At 40.3% G+C, this 18,056-nt stretch overlaps 1 protein-coding gene across 1 annotated transcript; it reads left to right on the top strand.

The window, feature by feature from the left end:
• Positions 1–1,656: 1,656 nt before the first annotated feature.
• Positions 1,657–17,149, top strand: LOC123084267 (uncharacterized). The gene is made up of 6 exons (XM_044505961.1): positions 1,657–1,813; positions 5,529–5,545; positions 5,662–5,847; positions 5,936–6,007; positions 14,136–15,230; positions 15,889–17,149. The coding sequence occupies exons 1-5, from the start codon at positions 1,657–1,659 to the stop codon at positions 14,187–14,189; spliced, it is 486 nt and encodes a 161-aa protein (XP_044361896.1). The 3' UTR covers positions 14,190–15,230; positions 15,889–17,149.
• The last annotated feature ends 907 nt before the right edge of the window (positions 17,150–18,056 follow it).

The raw sequence follows: 18,056 nt of genomic DNA, 5'->3' as shown, positions 1-18,056 counted from the left end.
TCATATGGAAGAAGCGTGTATTCTTGTCACCCTCCGCTAGCCACTGTATACGTGACCGTTGCCTCCACATGATTTCTTCCTGATGGTATAGTTCAACAAGTTTCTCATTTATTTTCAGCTCGGCATGCGTTGGTCCTACCCTGGTTGGCTCCCCCCTCAAACGATGCAGCTCAGCGTTGAGGTGTTTTATTTCTTTTCGGACAGATCCAAAAGTTTCCCTGTTCCATCGCCCCAGGTTGCTTGATATTGCTTCTAATTTCTCCCTGAGTCCCTCCATAGTTAAGGAAACCTGCTCCTGGCTCCATTGTTGGATGATAGTATCTTTCCACGAGTCGTGAGACTCCCACATCACCTCGTACCTGAATGGAGGTTTAGCAGGAGGCCGTCCCCGATCTCCTCTCAGGTTCAACAGAATCGGGCAGTGGTCTGAGCCAGCTGCCGTTAAGTGTTTGAGATTAGCCTCCGGGTGCTGTGCACTAAGCTCGGCCGACACCAGGGCCCGGTCCAGTTGAACCCTTGTATAGCTTCCCCCGGTCACCTTTTTCTCAAACGTCCAGAAATTGCCTTCATAGCCCAAATCCATTAACATGCAAGCATCGACCGCATCACAAAAACCCTGAATTTGAGCATTGCTTCATTCTCCAATACCTTCTTGTTCATTTGGACGTAGGACTTCATTAAAATCGCCTATACACACCCACGGGAGCTCGCTCAAACTTGCTATTCCCTTCATGGTGTCACATGTTTGGTGCCTCAGGTGTGTACATGCCTCTCCATAGAAGCAAGATGCACGCCATTTATCAGTACCTGGTTCATCTATAGAGCAGTCAATATGATACACCGAGTAACCCAAAATTTCGACTTTTATTGGATTGTTCCAGAAAATGCCAAGGCCTCCGCTCCGGCCCTGGCTACTAACAGCAAAGGAATTATCAAAACCAAGAGAATTTGCTAAATTTTCTACCCGAGCTCTATCTAGCTGAGTTTCGACGATACAAAGCAGGGTAGGGACAAACTTCTTCGCTAAATTGCGAAGTTCTCGGACTGTCGCGGCTTTGCCCGCACCGCGGCAGTTCCAGCTCAAGATACTCATTGTGCCCGGCGGTACTCCCCTCGGGAGCCCGCCGATGTTGCTTCTGTGTCGTTGCCCAGTCTCCCGATGCTGCTCTGGAGTTGATTTCCCTTGTCATCTGCTATGTCCACCCGAGCCCGTTTCGGGTCCTGCTTTGGGGGCGGGCTCAATGGGATCTGTGGCGCGGGGAGTGCAAGAATCTCATCTCCCTTGGGTTTAGACTTATATCCCCCTTGGATGTTAGCTATCGCTTCCGAGACTTGTGTGCGCTTCCAAAGCCCATCTGTCTCCCCTCACCTCGGTAGTACTCACCGAGTCCCCGCTTCCAAAGCCCATCTGTCTCCCCCTATGTGGACCAGGCCCACAAAAGTACGGGCCAGTCCCTCGCCCGGACGACCCAGGGTTACACGTCAAGTGCGGCCCGCTCCGCGTACCCATCGCGCTCCCGTACGAGACCGAGACGGCCGGGGAACGCTCCCAGATCGCCGCCGCGTAGCCATCCGCCGCCGGGTTCGACGAGGGAGCCGGGGCACGCAAGGCGGCCTATAGCCTATAGAGAGAGAGTAGTTCGTGGATTTTCGGGGATGCGGCCCAGCGGCGCGGCAACGTCGTGGGTTGTGGGGGCGGACGCGCATCTCTACGACGACCTGGACGCCGCCGCCATCCCGGCGCTCCTCGGCTCCTGCTTCGACGGCGATAACGTCGATGCTCAAGCCTGTACCAGCTCCAGTTCGCCGCGAAGTAAGCTCATCCCCCCTCCCTGCCAGCCAAATCCTAACTAGACTAGTAGAGTGCCCGTAGGCTCATAATATGATAAAGTAGACACAAATTGATGGTCAATTTTAATAACCGTCTCACAAAGAAGATATTATCTTGATTGATATTTTTTCAAATTGACCCTGTTTATTATTTACTCCCTTTCGTCCATTGATTTGAAGATGCAATCAGAGTCACCTTGTAGCCTCATATCGTGTAGCATCAACTCGTGGAGACGCCTTTCATGATTATGGTACCACCCATGTTCCCACTTCAATCATCAATTATTCATCCAAGGCTCAAAGTTATAGACATGTGTGGATTAGATGTTCTAAATACATTGTACCGTCTCATCCATCAAATATGAACATTTTTTTACTTATAACACCAGAAAATAGAAAACATGACTTGCCACTCATGGATGGTGAAGTCGGTGATATTTGCAGAATATGGTGAGGGTTGGCAGCACAAACGAACTCCTCCATGCTCTAAAGATATTGTAGGGTTTCATATGTACAAAAAGGACATCATCGGTACTCCGCAAAACTACCAAAATACAAGGGTATATATTTCAGTAGAAAATATGAAAACACAAATTTAAATGTTGGGCATAAACTTTAGAACAAGGTCTTCCAACAGTATTGACAACAAACTACATGTATATTGTTACATCAAAGCGGAAGTCAAATGCAAGCATCTATAATTGTACATAGCAACACCCTCATATAGCAATATGGCATGTCTAAGTGTCGTTTCACAACTAAAATTTCCTTGTATGTTCATCGGAGTTATATTTGGGATCCAAAGACCAATTCAGAATAGGGGTCACTTTGCATCTCAAATCATGGAATTGATTGGCTTTCAAACTTGCATAAAATTCTGCACATACTTTTGCTATATATAGAATCTCAAACATTAAGCCAGGAAATACAGCCAAGCTCAAGTGGGGGTTAGTAACGCTGACTGGACTACTTAATCATACTCCAATACTCCAAATGTTTAGCTTTATGTGTCTCAGTGTTTCAGATAGCCTTCTTAGGCCAAAAGGTACAGGAACAACACCATAAAGGGGTAGTAAAACAAAGTATTAACCTTTTTTATACTTATAGCACCAGAAAATATGACTTGTGGCACATGGATGGTGAACTCAGAGGATATTTGCAAAATATGCTGAGTGTCGTCAACACAAAAGAGCTCCCCCGGGACCCTTTGTCATCCATCGAATATTTACCATACCGGAATCAGAACGGCCTTTAGTTACTCAAGACTTTATTTGTTCCATTTTTGACACTGTTGTAAGGAAGGAAATAGAGAAAACATGGTAAACAAATTCAGACAATGATTTCAGGAAATAGAGAAATTGTTATTTTCCCGCATCCTCTGTATTTTCGGGTGAAATAAAATAATCTTTGAACATGTATCTAAAATAAATATATAATGGTATAATTATAACAGTAAAATTCTTAACACAGAAAGATCTGAAGGAAAAAAGGAAGGCCGGCCCGAACTTGCACCTTCAGTTTAAATGGACGTGATACCCCAGAAACTGCAGTCCACTATCATTGCTTGTTTGCTCTAGAGCATATGGACGGAGCACAATATAAATGTGTTTGATGACCACAAGTTAACAGCCAGACAAATTCAAGGTGGCGTCTAATCTTCGTGTTTGGGCTTATCATGCTAAGGATGCCCAAAAGTCGCACTGCAACAACGAGTGTAAATTCTACTCTACCGCCTCATTTAGGCGTTTCTCCATTGTCCACAAATATAAAATTTCAATAATTCGCACAAGCCCTGAACCTTCTGCATTCCTTAATTTAATGTTCAGGTGAGAAAAATGCATGTTGTAGTTTCCCTACAAAAAGTTTGAAAGGGAGTGATTGTACAGTCACATTAGCAGAAGTAACAGAGGAATCTACAGTGTTATTCTTCAGATCAGTATTGTCCATATAAATAAATCTATAGGCCGTAAAAAAACTAAACTGTGATACTTTTACTGACAGTGCCTCTTTAGTATATGCGAGAGTCTGAGTGCAACTTCATGTTAGTAGTTGCTGAGAGTAGCATGTATTATTGCAGTGCTCGAGATGAAACTACTCCTAGTTGAACATTCACACAAAAGGGACATGTTATAGACGACATGTGCCATTCCTTGTAAATTTCTGGAAAACGTAAACAGAAAGTAAAGCACAAGCAAAACTGACTTGTATTTTATTAAGTGCACATACTGTAGTTGTGCTTCTAAACAGGTTTTAGCTATTACTACCAATTTTGCTTAAAAATCATCTTGTGAATCAGCTAGTCGTGGTTACTCGTTAAAGCCTGCAATATCTACCTCCTCGGTTCAAGCTAGTAAGGTGGGCCCACAGTTTTTGTTGTGTCATGGTAAACTTCTCCCTCCCTCCCTCTCTTTTGCAATGATCTAATCAACCCCCCCCCCCTCCCCCCTGAATCAGTTCAACCATCCACACAATTATGAGCATGAAAACAATTTAAAACTTCTGTACAAAACACAAGGTAATTGTTGTATCTTTGCCATCGGTAGCATTAATACTTGAGGCTTCAGGACACTCTAGGTTGAAGAGGAGGGCAGATAAGGCAGCAGGGAGGGCCACGGCGGCAGGAGAAGACCGGGCAGTTCGAACTAGTAGCGGAACCCGACAAATTCAGCAATCCCAATTTCACAGAGATGTAGTTACATATAAATAAAACCAGTTCCAAACCTAGTACTGAGAACCATCATATAAAAGCTTATGCAATTACATCATTAGCAGACATTATTAGCACATAGGGGATTTTGGTAGTTGGTACTCAGTGCTCACCAATGTATGATGCACTTGTCAAAGCTGTTCTTGAGTAGACGCCCACCGCCCTTGGTAATCTTCTCTCAAGCTCGGTCCCTGTTATTTGCATGCTCAGACGACCACCACCAGGGTTGTCTGTATAATGCAGCCAGGGGAACTAACATGCGCGGATAATTTGTAAGAATGCACCTTCGCATTCACAGAATCACAGATTCAATTACATTTTTTTTTCTTGCATTCCATAAACTTTAATTCCTGTTTGTTTAAACAAGCAAATGTAGGGGAGATCATCAGACCAAACATCCTAAATATCTAGATGACAAACAGAAGCTATAAGAGGCTGGAACTGATACAACAATCCTTTTATGCCCAGCTCAAATAAAATATGTATCCATAGTTTGATTCTGCTATATCATGTAATATTTTATTCAACGTCTCATGGAACTGGCCCCTGTCTGCTAGATGCAACAAATGACAATAGTTTTTGTGGTTCCTTTTTAACATACAAAAAATAGTAACATACTGAATTGATGATTGTCTATCGGCACAGAGCCAAATATTTGATTATCTCATGTAGTACATAGATGATGTGATTTCCACTAATATTTTTAGTCAGCTCGATTTCCAGTAATATTTTTACTTTTTTAGTCAGCTCTAAAAGTTATTAGTTTGTTACTTATGTACTGACATTATTGTCCTGTTTTATGTTGTCCACATGAAGGTTGTTCTTCTCACTCAACAGATCTGCATCTATCAATAATATAATGAGTTGTTGTTTTGTTTCCAGGCCATGGTTCTTCCATCCCACACTTATCTTCTCAAGGAAACGCACATCAGTATTCTTCATATGGTGGTGGATACCACTATACCAGAGTGGTAGTACAACAAAAAAGATTGATATCCCAAATGGAAGGTATGCTACTTGGGAGTTTACTTGTTTGGTTTTTGCATTCTTGTAGTTGATAACAGGTTGCATGAAGTGCAGTTTTTTTTGCTCTGCTAACTGATAATGTTCATAACTTCTTTTAGGTTGGTGTTATCATTGGAAATGCTGGAGAAACTATAAAGCATATCCAACTTCATTCAGGGGCAAAGATCCAAGTAACAAGGGACATGGATGTTCAACCCGGGTCACGGACAAGATTGGCTGATCTTTCGGGCACTCCTGACCAGATAAGCAGAGCTGAGCAGTTGATAAGTGATGTTTTTGCAAAGGTACTGTGATATCTTTTTTATGGTCAGGACTTCACATTTAGCTGTGCATCCATTTATTCAACCATACTTGTCATGTGACCTTCTGCAGGCTGATGCTGGCTCATTTGGCACTATCTCTAGTTGTGTTGAGCAATTCCAGATGCAAATTGCTAACAACAAGGTAAGCTGGCTGCTTTCTTGACGAGATAGTCAAAGATGTTCAATAGATTGTGAAAATTTATATCTAGTAAATGAGCATGGTGGTTATTATATTGGTGGGTAAATGGATCTTTAATAAACTTGAAGCAATTTGGATTTAGTTAGGTGATTATGATCTTGAACCAAATTTCATGGTGGATTATGAGATTTTGATGCATTTATTTAGTTCATTTTGATCTTGAGGAGATAGTCAAAGATGTTCGATGGATTAATTAATCTTGGGCAATTTGGATTTAGTTAGGTGATTGTGATATTGAACCATATTTATGATGGATTATGAGATTTTAGGTGGATTTAGTTACGTGATTTAATCTTGAGAAGATAGTAAAAATGTTTTGTGGATTATGAGATTTTAGGTATGGTAGATGAGCGTGGTGATTATTATATTGGTGGATAAATAGATCTTTAATTTTGTTTGGAACATTTTGGATTTATTTAAGTGATTGCGATCTTAAACCAAATCTCACGATGGATTATGAGGTTTTGATTGGATTTTGTTAGGTGACTGTGATCTTGACGAGCTCGTAAAAGATGTTCGGTGGATTATGTGAATTTAGGTCTAGTAGGTGAGCATGGTGGTTATTATATTGGTGAATAAGTAAACTTGAGAAAATTTGGATTTAGTTAGGCGATTGTGATCTCGAACCAAATTTCATGATGGATTACGAGATTTTAGAAAGATTTAGTTGGTTGATTGTGATCTTGAGGAGATACTGAAAGATATTCGATGGATTGATTAATCTTGAACAATTTGGATTTATTAGGCTATTGTGATATAGAACCGAATTTCACAATGATTTATGTGATTTTAGGTGGATTTAGTTAAGTTATTATGATCTTGGGAAGATGGTCAAAGATGTTGGGTGGATTTTAAGATTTTATGTCTAGTATGTGAGCATGATAACTATTATATTGGTGGATAAACAGACCTTTAATTTAGTTTGGTGATTGTGATCTTTTAACCAAATTCACAGTGGATTTTGATATTTGGGTTGGATTTAGTTAGGTGATTGTGATCTTGATGAGATAGTCAAAGATGTTTGATGGATTACAACAACAACAACAACAACAAAGCCTTTAATCCCAAACAAGTTGGGGTAGGCTAGAGGTGAAACCCATAAGATCTCGCAACCAACTCATGGCTCTGGCACATGGATAGCAAGCTTCCACGCACCCTTGTCCATAGCTAGCTCTTTAGTGATACTCCAATCCTTCAGGTCTCTCTTAACGGACTCCTCCCATGTCAAATTCGGTCTGCCCCGCCCTCTCTTGACTTTCTCCGCACGCTTTAGCCGTCCGCTATGCACTGGAGCTTCTGGAGGCCTGCGCTGAATATGCCCAAACCATCTCAGACGATGTTGGACAAGATGTTTGATGGATTATGTAAGAATTTATGTCTAGTAGTGAGCATGGTGGTTATTATATTGGTGGATAAGATATTTAGTAAACTTGGAGTAATTTGGATTTAGTTAGGCTAGTGTGATCTTGAACCAAATTTCATGGTAATTACGAAAATTTTAAATGGATTTAATTAGTTAATTGAGATCTTGAGGAGATAGTCAAAGATGTTCGATGGATTAATTAATCATGAACAATTTGGACTTAGTTCGGTGATTGTGACATTGAACCAAATTTGTCGGTGATTTATTTGATTGTGGGTGGATTTACTTAGGTGATTGTGTCTTGATAAGATGGTTAAAATGTGTGGTGGATTATGAGAATTTAGGTATGTTAAATGAGCATGGTGATTATTATAAGGGAAATGATTCCCTTCAACCGACAGATCTTATGCGAGCATCCACCGCCTCCATGTCTGTTGGATGGGCTTCATTAGACAGTCAGGAGCACCTGGTCCATTGTTTTAGAAAGAGATTCTGCAACTAGCCCCTTTTTGCAAATCGACTAAGAGCTAAATCCCACAGGGGCTAGATCCCGCAACATGACTTATGTTGCAAAACAAATCCCACAACACGACCCATGCTGCAAAAAAAATCTGCAACACAACCCATGATGCAAAATAAATACCACAAACACAACCTAGTTTGCCAAAAAAAACACAACATAACCTCTGTTGCAAATGTCTCCGCAATAAGACATCTGTTGTTAAAAATATCCATAGGCCGACGCGTAGCAGGCCCCTTATTATATTGGTACATAAACAAATCTTTAATTTAGTTTGGAACAATTTGGATTTAGTTAGGTGATTGTGATCTTTCAACCAAATTCATGGTGTATTTTGCGGTTTTGTTGGATTTAGTTAGGTGACAGTGATCTTGACGAGATAGTCAAAGATGTTTGGTGAATTATGTTAATTTTGTTCTAGTAAGTGAGCATGGTGGTTATTATATTGGTGGATATTAATGGATCTTTAGTAAACATGGAGCAATTTGGATTTAGTTAGGCGATTGTGATCTTGAAAAAAATTCACGGTGGATTACGAGATTTTCAATGGATTTATTTAGTAGATCGTGATCTTAGGGAGATGTCAAAGATGTTCGGTGGATTAATTAATCTTGAACAATTTGGATTTAGTTAGGTGATTGTGATATTGAACCAACTCCGCCTATGTTTTTTCAACATAGCCGGTCCAAGCCCTGGTAAAGGAGGAGGGTTGTGATAGGCTTGACGAGCCAACATAAAAACTCAGTCACTCTTATGGAGATGAAACCCAAAAGATTTTCGTTGGACGTAACCCTCTCAACGACGCGCCACACCGGAACCTGGGTGTGGTGTCAAATGGGCAAGGGCCGGATTGTCACCCCTTCGGTGGCACGCCGTAGCTTGATCTGGATACAGTGGCAAGTGAGCGAGGATCAGGTCGTCGCATCCTTAGTGGCGCGCTACATCGGCGCCCTGATGTAGTGGAAAATGAGCAAGGGTCTTCACATTTGACTCGACGAGTGCGAAGGGTAAGGAAGCTAGCCGAGCCTAGTAGGATCCGCTTAGGTAGCTGGAACGTAGAGTCTCTGACAGGGAAGCTTGGAGAGCTAGTTGATGCAGCGGTGAGGAGAGGTGTTGATATCCTTTGTCCAAGAAACCAAATGGAGGGGACAGAAGGTGAAGGAGGTGTAGGATACCAGCTTAAGCTGTGGTACACGGGGACAGTTACAAACAGAAATGGCGTAGGCATCTTGATCAACAAGAGCCTCAAGTATGGAGTGGTAGACGTCAAGAGATGTGGGGACATGATTATCCTGGTCAAGCTGTTAGCTGGGGACTTAGTTCTCAATGTTATTAGCGCATATGCCCTGCAAGTAGGCCACAATGAGAACACCAAGAGGGAGTTCTGGGAAGGCCTGGAAGACATGGTCAGGAGTGTACCGATTGGCGAGAAGCTCTTCATAGGAGACCCTCAATGTCCACGTGGGTACATCTAACACAGGTTTTGAAGGGTTGCATGGGGGCTTTGGCTATGGCATCAGGAATCAAGGAGAAGATGTCTTAAGCTTTGCTCTAGCCTACGACATGATCGTAGCTAACACCCTCTTTAAAAAGAGAGAATCACATCGAGTTGCTTTTAGTAGTGGTCAACACTCTAGCCAGAATCATTTCATCCTCTCGAGAAGAGAAGATAGGCGCGCATGCTAGTCAAAGATGTCCGGTGTATTTATCTAATCTTCAATAATTTGGATTTAGTTAGGTGATTGTGATATTGAACCAAATTTCTCTGTGATTTATGAGATTTTAGTTGGATTTAGTTTGGTGATTGTGTCTTGAGAAGATAGTAAAAAATGTTTGGTGGATTATGAGATTTTAGGTCTAATAGATGAGCATGGTGATTATTATATTGGTGGATAAACATATATGTAATTTAATTTGGATTTGTTTAGGTGATTGTGATTTTTTAACCTAATTTTACCGTGGATTATAAGGTTTTGGTTGGATTTAGTTAGGTGATTATGATTTTAACGAGCTAGTAAAAGATGTTCGGTGCCTTATGTGAATTCTGGTTCTAGTAGGTGAGCATGTTGATTATTACATTGGTGGATAAATTGTTCTTCAGTAAACATGGTGAAATTTGGATGAGTTAGGCGATTGTGATCTTGAACAAATTTCATGGTGGATTACGAGACTTTCAACAGATTTCGTTGATTGTGATCTTGAGGAGATAGTTAAAGATGTTCGATGGATTAATTAATCTTGAACAATTTGGATTTGGTTTTTATGAGATTTAAGTTGGATTTTGTTAGGTGACTGTGTCTTGAGAATATAATCAAAGATTTTTTGATGGATGATGAGATTTTAGGTGTAATAGATGAGCATGGTGATTATTATATTGGTGGATAAACAAATATTTAATATAGTTGGAACAATTTGGATTTAGTTCGGTGGTTCTGATCTTTTAACCTAATTTTACGTTGGATTATAAGGTTTTGGCTGGATTTAGTTAGGTGATTAATTTTGACAAACTGGTAAAAGATGTTCGATGGATTATGTGAATTTAGATCTAGTAGGTGAGCATTTTGATTATTATATTGGTGGATAGAGATGAGGGCCACACAAGTGACTTAACGCGATGATGCCACTACTGAAAATAACTAGTAAACAAGGCAATAAAGGCGGAGAGGCTAGGGGTAGTGGCGGTAGATGGACTTGACATCTTACATGCCTGTGCACTCTCCGTTCCGCACTGGTCTGGCTTGGTGTCCTTGTTCTGTTTGCGGGTTTTGTGTCACGCACTTGATTAAGCATCCCACGTTCTCCTACTGTGCGCCCTTGACCTTGACGATAGGTAGCGCCGTGTTCTCGGGCGTGTCTCGTGGGTAAAATCCAGGTATGCGCCGATTGTCCGAGCTCTTGCTCGCCATTGGTGGTGCTTGAGCGTGTGGTTATGGTGGCATCCAGCAAGGGAACAAGGGATGTGGGATCAAGACAGCACACATAGCAACCCGCCACCAGGCAATGGATGCCCATCCGGACTTCCAGGGAGCGAAGGTGGACACAAAGGTGGATGTTGAGCTCCATAGCAGTCTCAATAGTGTGCTAATCAATAAGAGCAGCACAAGCAAGAAGATCCTGAATATACTTCTCTTAGGAAATAAAGAAGCCATTAGAGGTAAAAGAAACCTCAATCTCAAGGAAGTAGTGACTTCTTTACTCTTTAGTAAACATGGAGCAATTTGGAATTAGTTAGGCAATTGTGATCTTGAACAAATTTCATGATGGGTTACGAGATTTCGTTGATTGTGATCTTGAGGAGATAGTCAAAGATGCTCGGTGGATTATTTAATCTTGAACAATTTGGATTTAGTTAGGTGATTGTGATATTGAATCAAATTTCTTTGTGATTAATGAGATTTTAGTTGGATTTAGTTAGGTGATTGTGTCTTGAGAATATAATAATTTTTTTGGTGGATTATGAGATTTTAGGTGTAATAGATGAGCATAGTGATTATTATATTGGTGGATAAACAAATATTTAATTTAGTTTCGAACAATTTGGATTTAGTCCGGTGATTGTGATCTTTCAGCCTAATTTTACGATGGATTATATGGTTTTGGTTGGATTTAGTTAGGTGATTGTAATTTTGACAAGCTAGTAAAAGATGTTCGATGGATTATGTGAATTTAGATATAGTAGGTGAGCATTTTGATTATTATATTGGTGGATAGAGATGAGGGCCACACAAGTGACTTAAGGCGATGATACCACTACTGAAAATAACTAGTAAACAAGGCAATAAAGGCGGAGAGGCTAGGGGTAGTGGCGGTAGATGGACTTGACATCTTACGTGCCTGTGCACTCTTCGTTCCGTGCTGGTCTGGCTTGGTGTCCTTGTTCTGTTTGCGGGTTTTGTGTCACGCACTTGATTAAGCATCCCACGTTCTCCTACTGTGCGCCCTTGACCTTGACGATAGGTAGCGCCGTGTTCTCGGGCGTGTCTCGTGGGTAAAATCCAGGTATGCGCCGATTGTCCGAGCTCTTGCTCGCCATTGGTGGTGCTTGAGCGTGTGGTTATGGTGGCATCCAGCAAGGGAATAAGGGATGTGGGATCAAGACAGCACACATAGCAACCCGCCACCAGGCAATGGATGCCCATCCGGACTTCCAGGGAGCGAAGGTGGACACAAAGGTGGATGTTGAGCTCCATAGCAGTCTCAATAGTGTGCTAATCAATAAGAGCAGCACAAGCAAGAAGATCCTGAATATACTTCTCTTAGGAAATAAAGAAGCCATTAGAGGTAAAAGAAACCTCAATCTCAAGGAAGCAGTGACTTCTTTACTCTTTAGTAAACATGGAGCAATTTGGAATTAGTTAGGCAATTGTGATCTTGAACAAATTTCATGATGGATTACGAGATTTCGTTGATTGTGATCTTGAGGAGATAGTCAAAGATGCTCGGTGGATTATTTAATCTTGAACAATTTGGATTTAGTTAGGTGATTGTGATATTGAATCAAATTTCTTTGTGATTAATGAGATTTTAGTTGGATTTAGTTAGGTGATTGTGTCTTGAGAATATAATCAATTTTTTTGGTGGATTATGAGATTTTAGGTGTAATAGATGAGCATAGTGATTATTATATTGGTGGATAAACAGATATTTAATTTAGTTTGGAACAATTTGGATTTAGTTCGGTGATTGTGATCTTTCAGACTAATTTTACGATGGATTATATGGTTTTGGTTGGATTTAGTTAGGTGATTGTAATTTTGACAAGCTAGTAAAAGATGTTCGATGGATTATGTGAATTTAGATATAGTAGGTGAGCATTTTGATTATTATATTGGTGGATAGAGATGAGGGCCACACAAGTGACTTAAGGCGATGATACCACTACTGAAAATAACTAGTAAACAAGGCGATAGAGGTGGAGAGACTGGGGGTAGTGGTAGTAGATGGACTTGACCCAGCATCTTACGTGCATGTGGGTCCGGCTTGGTGTCCTTGTCCTGTTTGTGGATTTTGTGTCACGCACTTGATTAAGCATCCCACATTCCCCTACTGTGCGCCCTTGACCTTGACGATAGGTAGCGCTGTGTTCTCGGGCACGTCTCGTGGGTAAAATTCAGGTATGCGCCGATTGTCTGAGCTCTTGCTTGCCATTGTTGGTGCTTGAGCGTGCGGTTATGGTGGCATCCAGCAAGGGAACACGGGATGTGGGATCAAGACAGCACACATAGCAACCCGCCACCAGGCAATGGATGCTCATCTGGACTTCCAGGGAGCGGAGGTGGACACAAAGATGGATGTTGAGCTCCATAGCAGTCTCAATAGTGTGCTAATCAATAAGAGCAACACAAGCAAGAAGATCTTGAATATACTTCTCTTAGGAAATAAAGAAGCCATTAGAGGTAAAAGAAACCTCAATCTCAAGGAAGTAGCGGCTTCTTTAGTAAACATGGAGCAATTTGGAATTAGTTAGGCGATTGTGATCTTGGACAAATTTCATGATGGATTACGAGATTTTTCAATGGATTTAGTTGATTGTGATCTTGAGGAGATAGTTTTTTTTAACAATAGTCAAAGATGTTTGGTGGATTAATTAATCTTGAACTTTGTGATTAATGAGATTTTAGTTGGATTTAGTTAGGTGATTGTGTCTTGAGATAATCAAAGATGTTTCGTGGATTATGAGATTTTAGGTCTAGTAGATGAGCATGGTGATTATTATATTGGTGGATAAATAGATATTTAATTTAGTTTGGAACAATTTGGATTTAGTTAGGTGACTGTGATCTTTTAACCTAATTTATGATGGATTATAAGGTTTTGGTTGGGTTTAGTTAGTTTATTGTGATTTGACGAGCTAGTAAAAGATGTTCGGTGGATTATATGAATTTAGGTGTACTAGGTGAGCATGTTGATTATTATATTAGTGGATAAATAAATCTTTAATAAATTTGGAACAATTTGGATTTAGTTAGGCGATTGTGATCTTGAACCAAATTTTATGGTGGACTAGCAAGATGCGTTGCACGGAAAATCAAGATGCATTTGTACGAGTAGTTTATCTTGTGGGAGAAAAGGATGAACGAGAGAAGGCCTTATTTGCAAATGTGGAGAGGGGTGTGGGTATATTTTTGTAAAATTGCCATAGTTTCCTTCCTATTCGTCGGATATAAATCGGATGGCCTATATTGCAGGATGGCAGGCACACCATCATCACCAACTCTGTTTTCTATAAGAGTAGAGATTAGGAGATTTTTTATGGACTAGTTAGTTGATTGTGATCTTGAGATAGTCAAAGATGTTTGGTGGATTAATTAATCTTGAACAATTTGGATTTAGTTAGGTGGTTGTGATACTGAACCAAATTTCACGCTAGATTATGAGATTTTAGTTGGATTTAGATAGGTGATTGTGTCTTGAGATGATAATCAAATTTTTTTGGTGGATTATGAGATTGTAGGTCTAGTAGATGAGCATGGTGATTACTATATTGGTGAATAAACAGATATTTAATTTAGTTTGGAACAATTTGGATTTAGTTAGGTGATTGTGATCTTTTGAGCAACTTTTACGGTGGATTATGAGGTTTTGGTTGGATATAGTTAGGTGATTGGGATCTTGACAAGCTAGTAAAAGATGTTCGGTAGATTATGTGAATATAGGTCTACTAGTAGGTGAGCATGTTGGTTGTTTTATTGATGGATAAATAATTTTTTAATAAACTTGAAAAAGTTTGAATTTAGTCAAGCGATTGTGATCTTCAACCAAATTTTATGATGGATTATGAGATTTTTGATGGATTAGTTAGTTGATTGTGATCTTGAGGATATAGTCAAAGATGTTCGGTGTATTAATTAATCTTAAAATTTTTGGATTTAGTTAGGTGATTGTGATATTGAACCAAATTTCTCTGTGATTTTAGTTGGATTTAGTTAGGTGGTTGTGTCTTGAGAAGATAGTCAAAGATGTTTGGTGGATTATGAGATTTTAGGTCTAATAGATGAGCATGGTGATCATTATGTTGGTGGATAAATGAATCTTTAATAAATTTGGAACAAATTGGATTTAGTTAGGCGACCGTGATCTTGAGCCAAACTTTATGGTGGATTGTGAGATTTAGTTCGGCTGCGCTCTGACTCTTCGTCGAGGAGCATGCACAGTGCGGTGGTGCGGCGGCCTCAAAAGGTGGGGCACCGACACCTGCAGCTTGTGCACGCATCTCCTGCATCCCGCAACCTTCTCCTTCCCGGCACAGCAGGAGCAGGAGCAAGGATGCCGAGGCGGTTCAGGTTTGCCTCCTCCTCTCTCCCCTCTGCTCTCACTCTTGTCTCCCTTTTTTGTTTCATTCTGCAGCTTCATTCAAGCATATATTTTAAGTTGCTAGGTATTCCAGGTAGTTGCTATGCATGTATTGTAACAAGGTACAGTCAGTATTGATGGCACTTGGTCTCCATAATTTGGATCTACAGGTTGTACACTGTTGAACTGAGAAAGTGTCTCATTGGGGTGTGGAGTGGGAGAGGAGTGGTATTTTATCTATTCAGTTTCAAGTCAGATGGAAAATTTTGTTTCCCTTGGTTAGTATATTGCAAGACAGAGCAAAACTTGATTGTGTATATATTCTGTTTTTAAACAATTGATCCTAAGAACGTGGTGTGTTGTATTTCTTCTTTCAACAAAACCTACTCAGTTACTCCCTCCGTTTCAAAATAGATGACTCAACTTTGTATAAAGTTAGTACAAAATTGAGTCATCTATTTTGGAACGGAGGGAGTACATTTTACCACAAAGTTGAGAAGTTGATTATCCTCTTATAACGAAATTGGTGAAAAGCCTGTACACCTAAATACTTATTTAGTCGATCAGGAGTTTCTCATGCCCAAGATTACGCGTGCATAGGAAAATTATTGTTTCCTGCTAAATGGGGTTAATTTCATGCCTTTGTAGGAGAGAGGTGGGCCAAAGAATTCCATGTTCAACAGGATGGTGCAAAATTTTAGTTGGAGATAGGCTGTGTATGGACATCAGGACATGCATGTTGTAGATCTGCTTATAATAATTTTGTAATACTCAGATTTGTTCAGATTGGCTCATTTCTTTAAGAAATATTATGTCCCCTGTTTCATGGCAGAAAATTTTGATTGCATAATATTCACCTTCATAATAGCCAGTGCCATCAGGCTGTATACCTGTATACCAAATTATTTGTTAATCATTACACCATTGTTTTACTCAGTTGCATTCTTGACTGCAGGTTCTTGACTAGAAAAAGGGTAAGCTGTGGATTTTTTTTTGCTTCAGTCTCTGCGACTAAGTAAAGTTATCAATATTTCCGTTTCATATTTGATCCTTTTCAAGCTCCATTGCTCTGGTGGAAGTGGCACACACTCCTCGCTGCATTATGTATCGTATTTGTGAGGGCTATCTTTGTCCAGTTGGGTTTGTTTGCAATTATGCGGGCACTCGGCACAATACACATCTTCAGTCGTACTGCAAATTCTCACTTATTTGGCTTACTTGGTTAGTGTTTAATGATTCATTTGGTTGTCATGGCAGGAGGCATTGTCGCTGCTCAAGATCCTTCAGTGGTAACAAGATTTATCCAACTTCCTTACACACCACTATTAGTTATTACTCCCTCCGTCCGGGTTTATTAGGCCTCTCAGCATTACAAGCATGTCCCCTTTTATAAGGCCCCGCTTTGGAAAGGTGCATGCATGCAACCATTTCATTGGTTGTATTAAAAGTCATTGTTGTTGGTGTCATGGCTGGAAAATTAATACACTTCATGCCTGCTTTTTCATTGGCTGCATGCATGTGAGAGAGTGCATTGGGAGTGGAATTGAAGAATTAATGTGAGCAAATTACTATGTATCTTGGTCTAAGAGAAGTTGTCTTTAGGCCTAATAAACCCGGACGGAGGGAGTACACGTCAGCAATAACACATAGGACACAAATGCTAAAATGCAAGAAAGCTCTGCGGCAATTACATGGTGTACTGAGATGTGATTCATTTGATAAGATAAAGCACTTCCTGACACTGTTAGTTCTTAACAATTTTAAGTGCTACATTAGCCTCTCTAGGGGTTCATACAACGAAGACATAAATCTTCTATTTCATCAGTCTGTCGGTCATCTCTTCCACTGTAGTATTGCCGAGACGCTCAACTCTGATGATTTATGTATAATAAAGCATTTATTTTCCTTAGTCATGCGTAGCTTAAATTAAGTATAATATGGCATTTATGCTCTGGATAAGGGAAATCACCTAGCTCAATATATCTTAATTTCAGTTTTAGTTCTCTCTAGCTACCTGTATATGTTCAGTATGTTCTATGAGGAAAATACCAATGGATTAAATTAGATAACCCACACCAGTGGCGGAGGCAGGGGGGTGCCAGCAGGGGCCCCGGCCCAGGCCAACAAGCAGAATTTTCCACTACACAAGTGATTACCTGCTGCTAATTCTGTGTATTATCATGATTTTGTTGGCTTTGGCCCTCCCCAACATGACTTAACATCAAGTTGCCCCCCTTGATTAAGTTTTCCTGCCTCCCCCATTGACCCACGCTCAATTTAGTTGCCAGATCAGGTATAAAAATGTTATGTTGATCAGGGTCTTTTTATTGAAAATTTGAGGTGCTCACCCAGAAAATATGATCCGGTTTTCTGTGGAAACAACAGATATTTCCATCTATCAAAAGAGTATCGACATTCTCGATAAAGATACCAATAACATCCATATCTTGAATTTTTTTATTCAGGTAGCTTGAAGTTCTTTAGTAAACTCTTGGTTGATAGTAAATGTTAATATTTTGTGTACTAGATGACCCTGAAGGGTCGACTGAATTTTTGGTTAAAAAACAAGAACTGAATTACGTGTTAGTTATAATGCTATCTTCTTAACTGAATTTGGTGTTACCACAGTCCACAGGTTAAATCTGACACATGCCATGGTATTGTGTACATTTTCATGTACTACTATAGTTTCGATGTTTCGCACGATCCATCGATACAAACCCGATTAAACAGCCGAGGGCGGGATTTTTCTCGCGCGGTAGACAGGGTAGTTTGGCATAGTCGGTTTGACACGGAGAGCGAGAGAAAGATGTGAA

The sequence above is a fragment of the Triticum aestivum genome, chromosome 4A (assembly GCF_018294505.1).
Source record: "Triticum aestivum cultivar Chinese Spring chromosome 4A, IWGSC CS RefSeq v2.1, whole genome shotgun sequence".
NCBI lineage: Eukaryota > Viridiplantae > Streptophyta > Magnoliopsida > Poales > Poaceae > Triticum > Triticum aestivum.
Note: the sequence above shows the minus strand (reverse complement) of the source record. Positions and strands in the feature narration are given on the sequence as shown.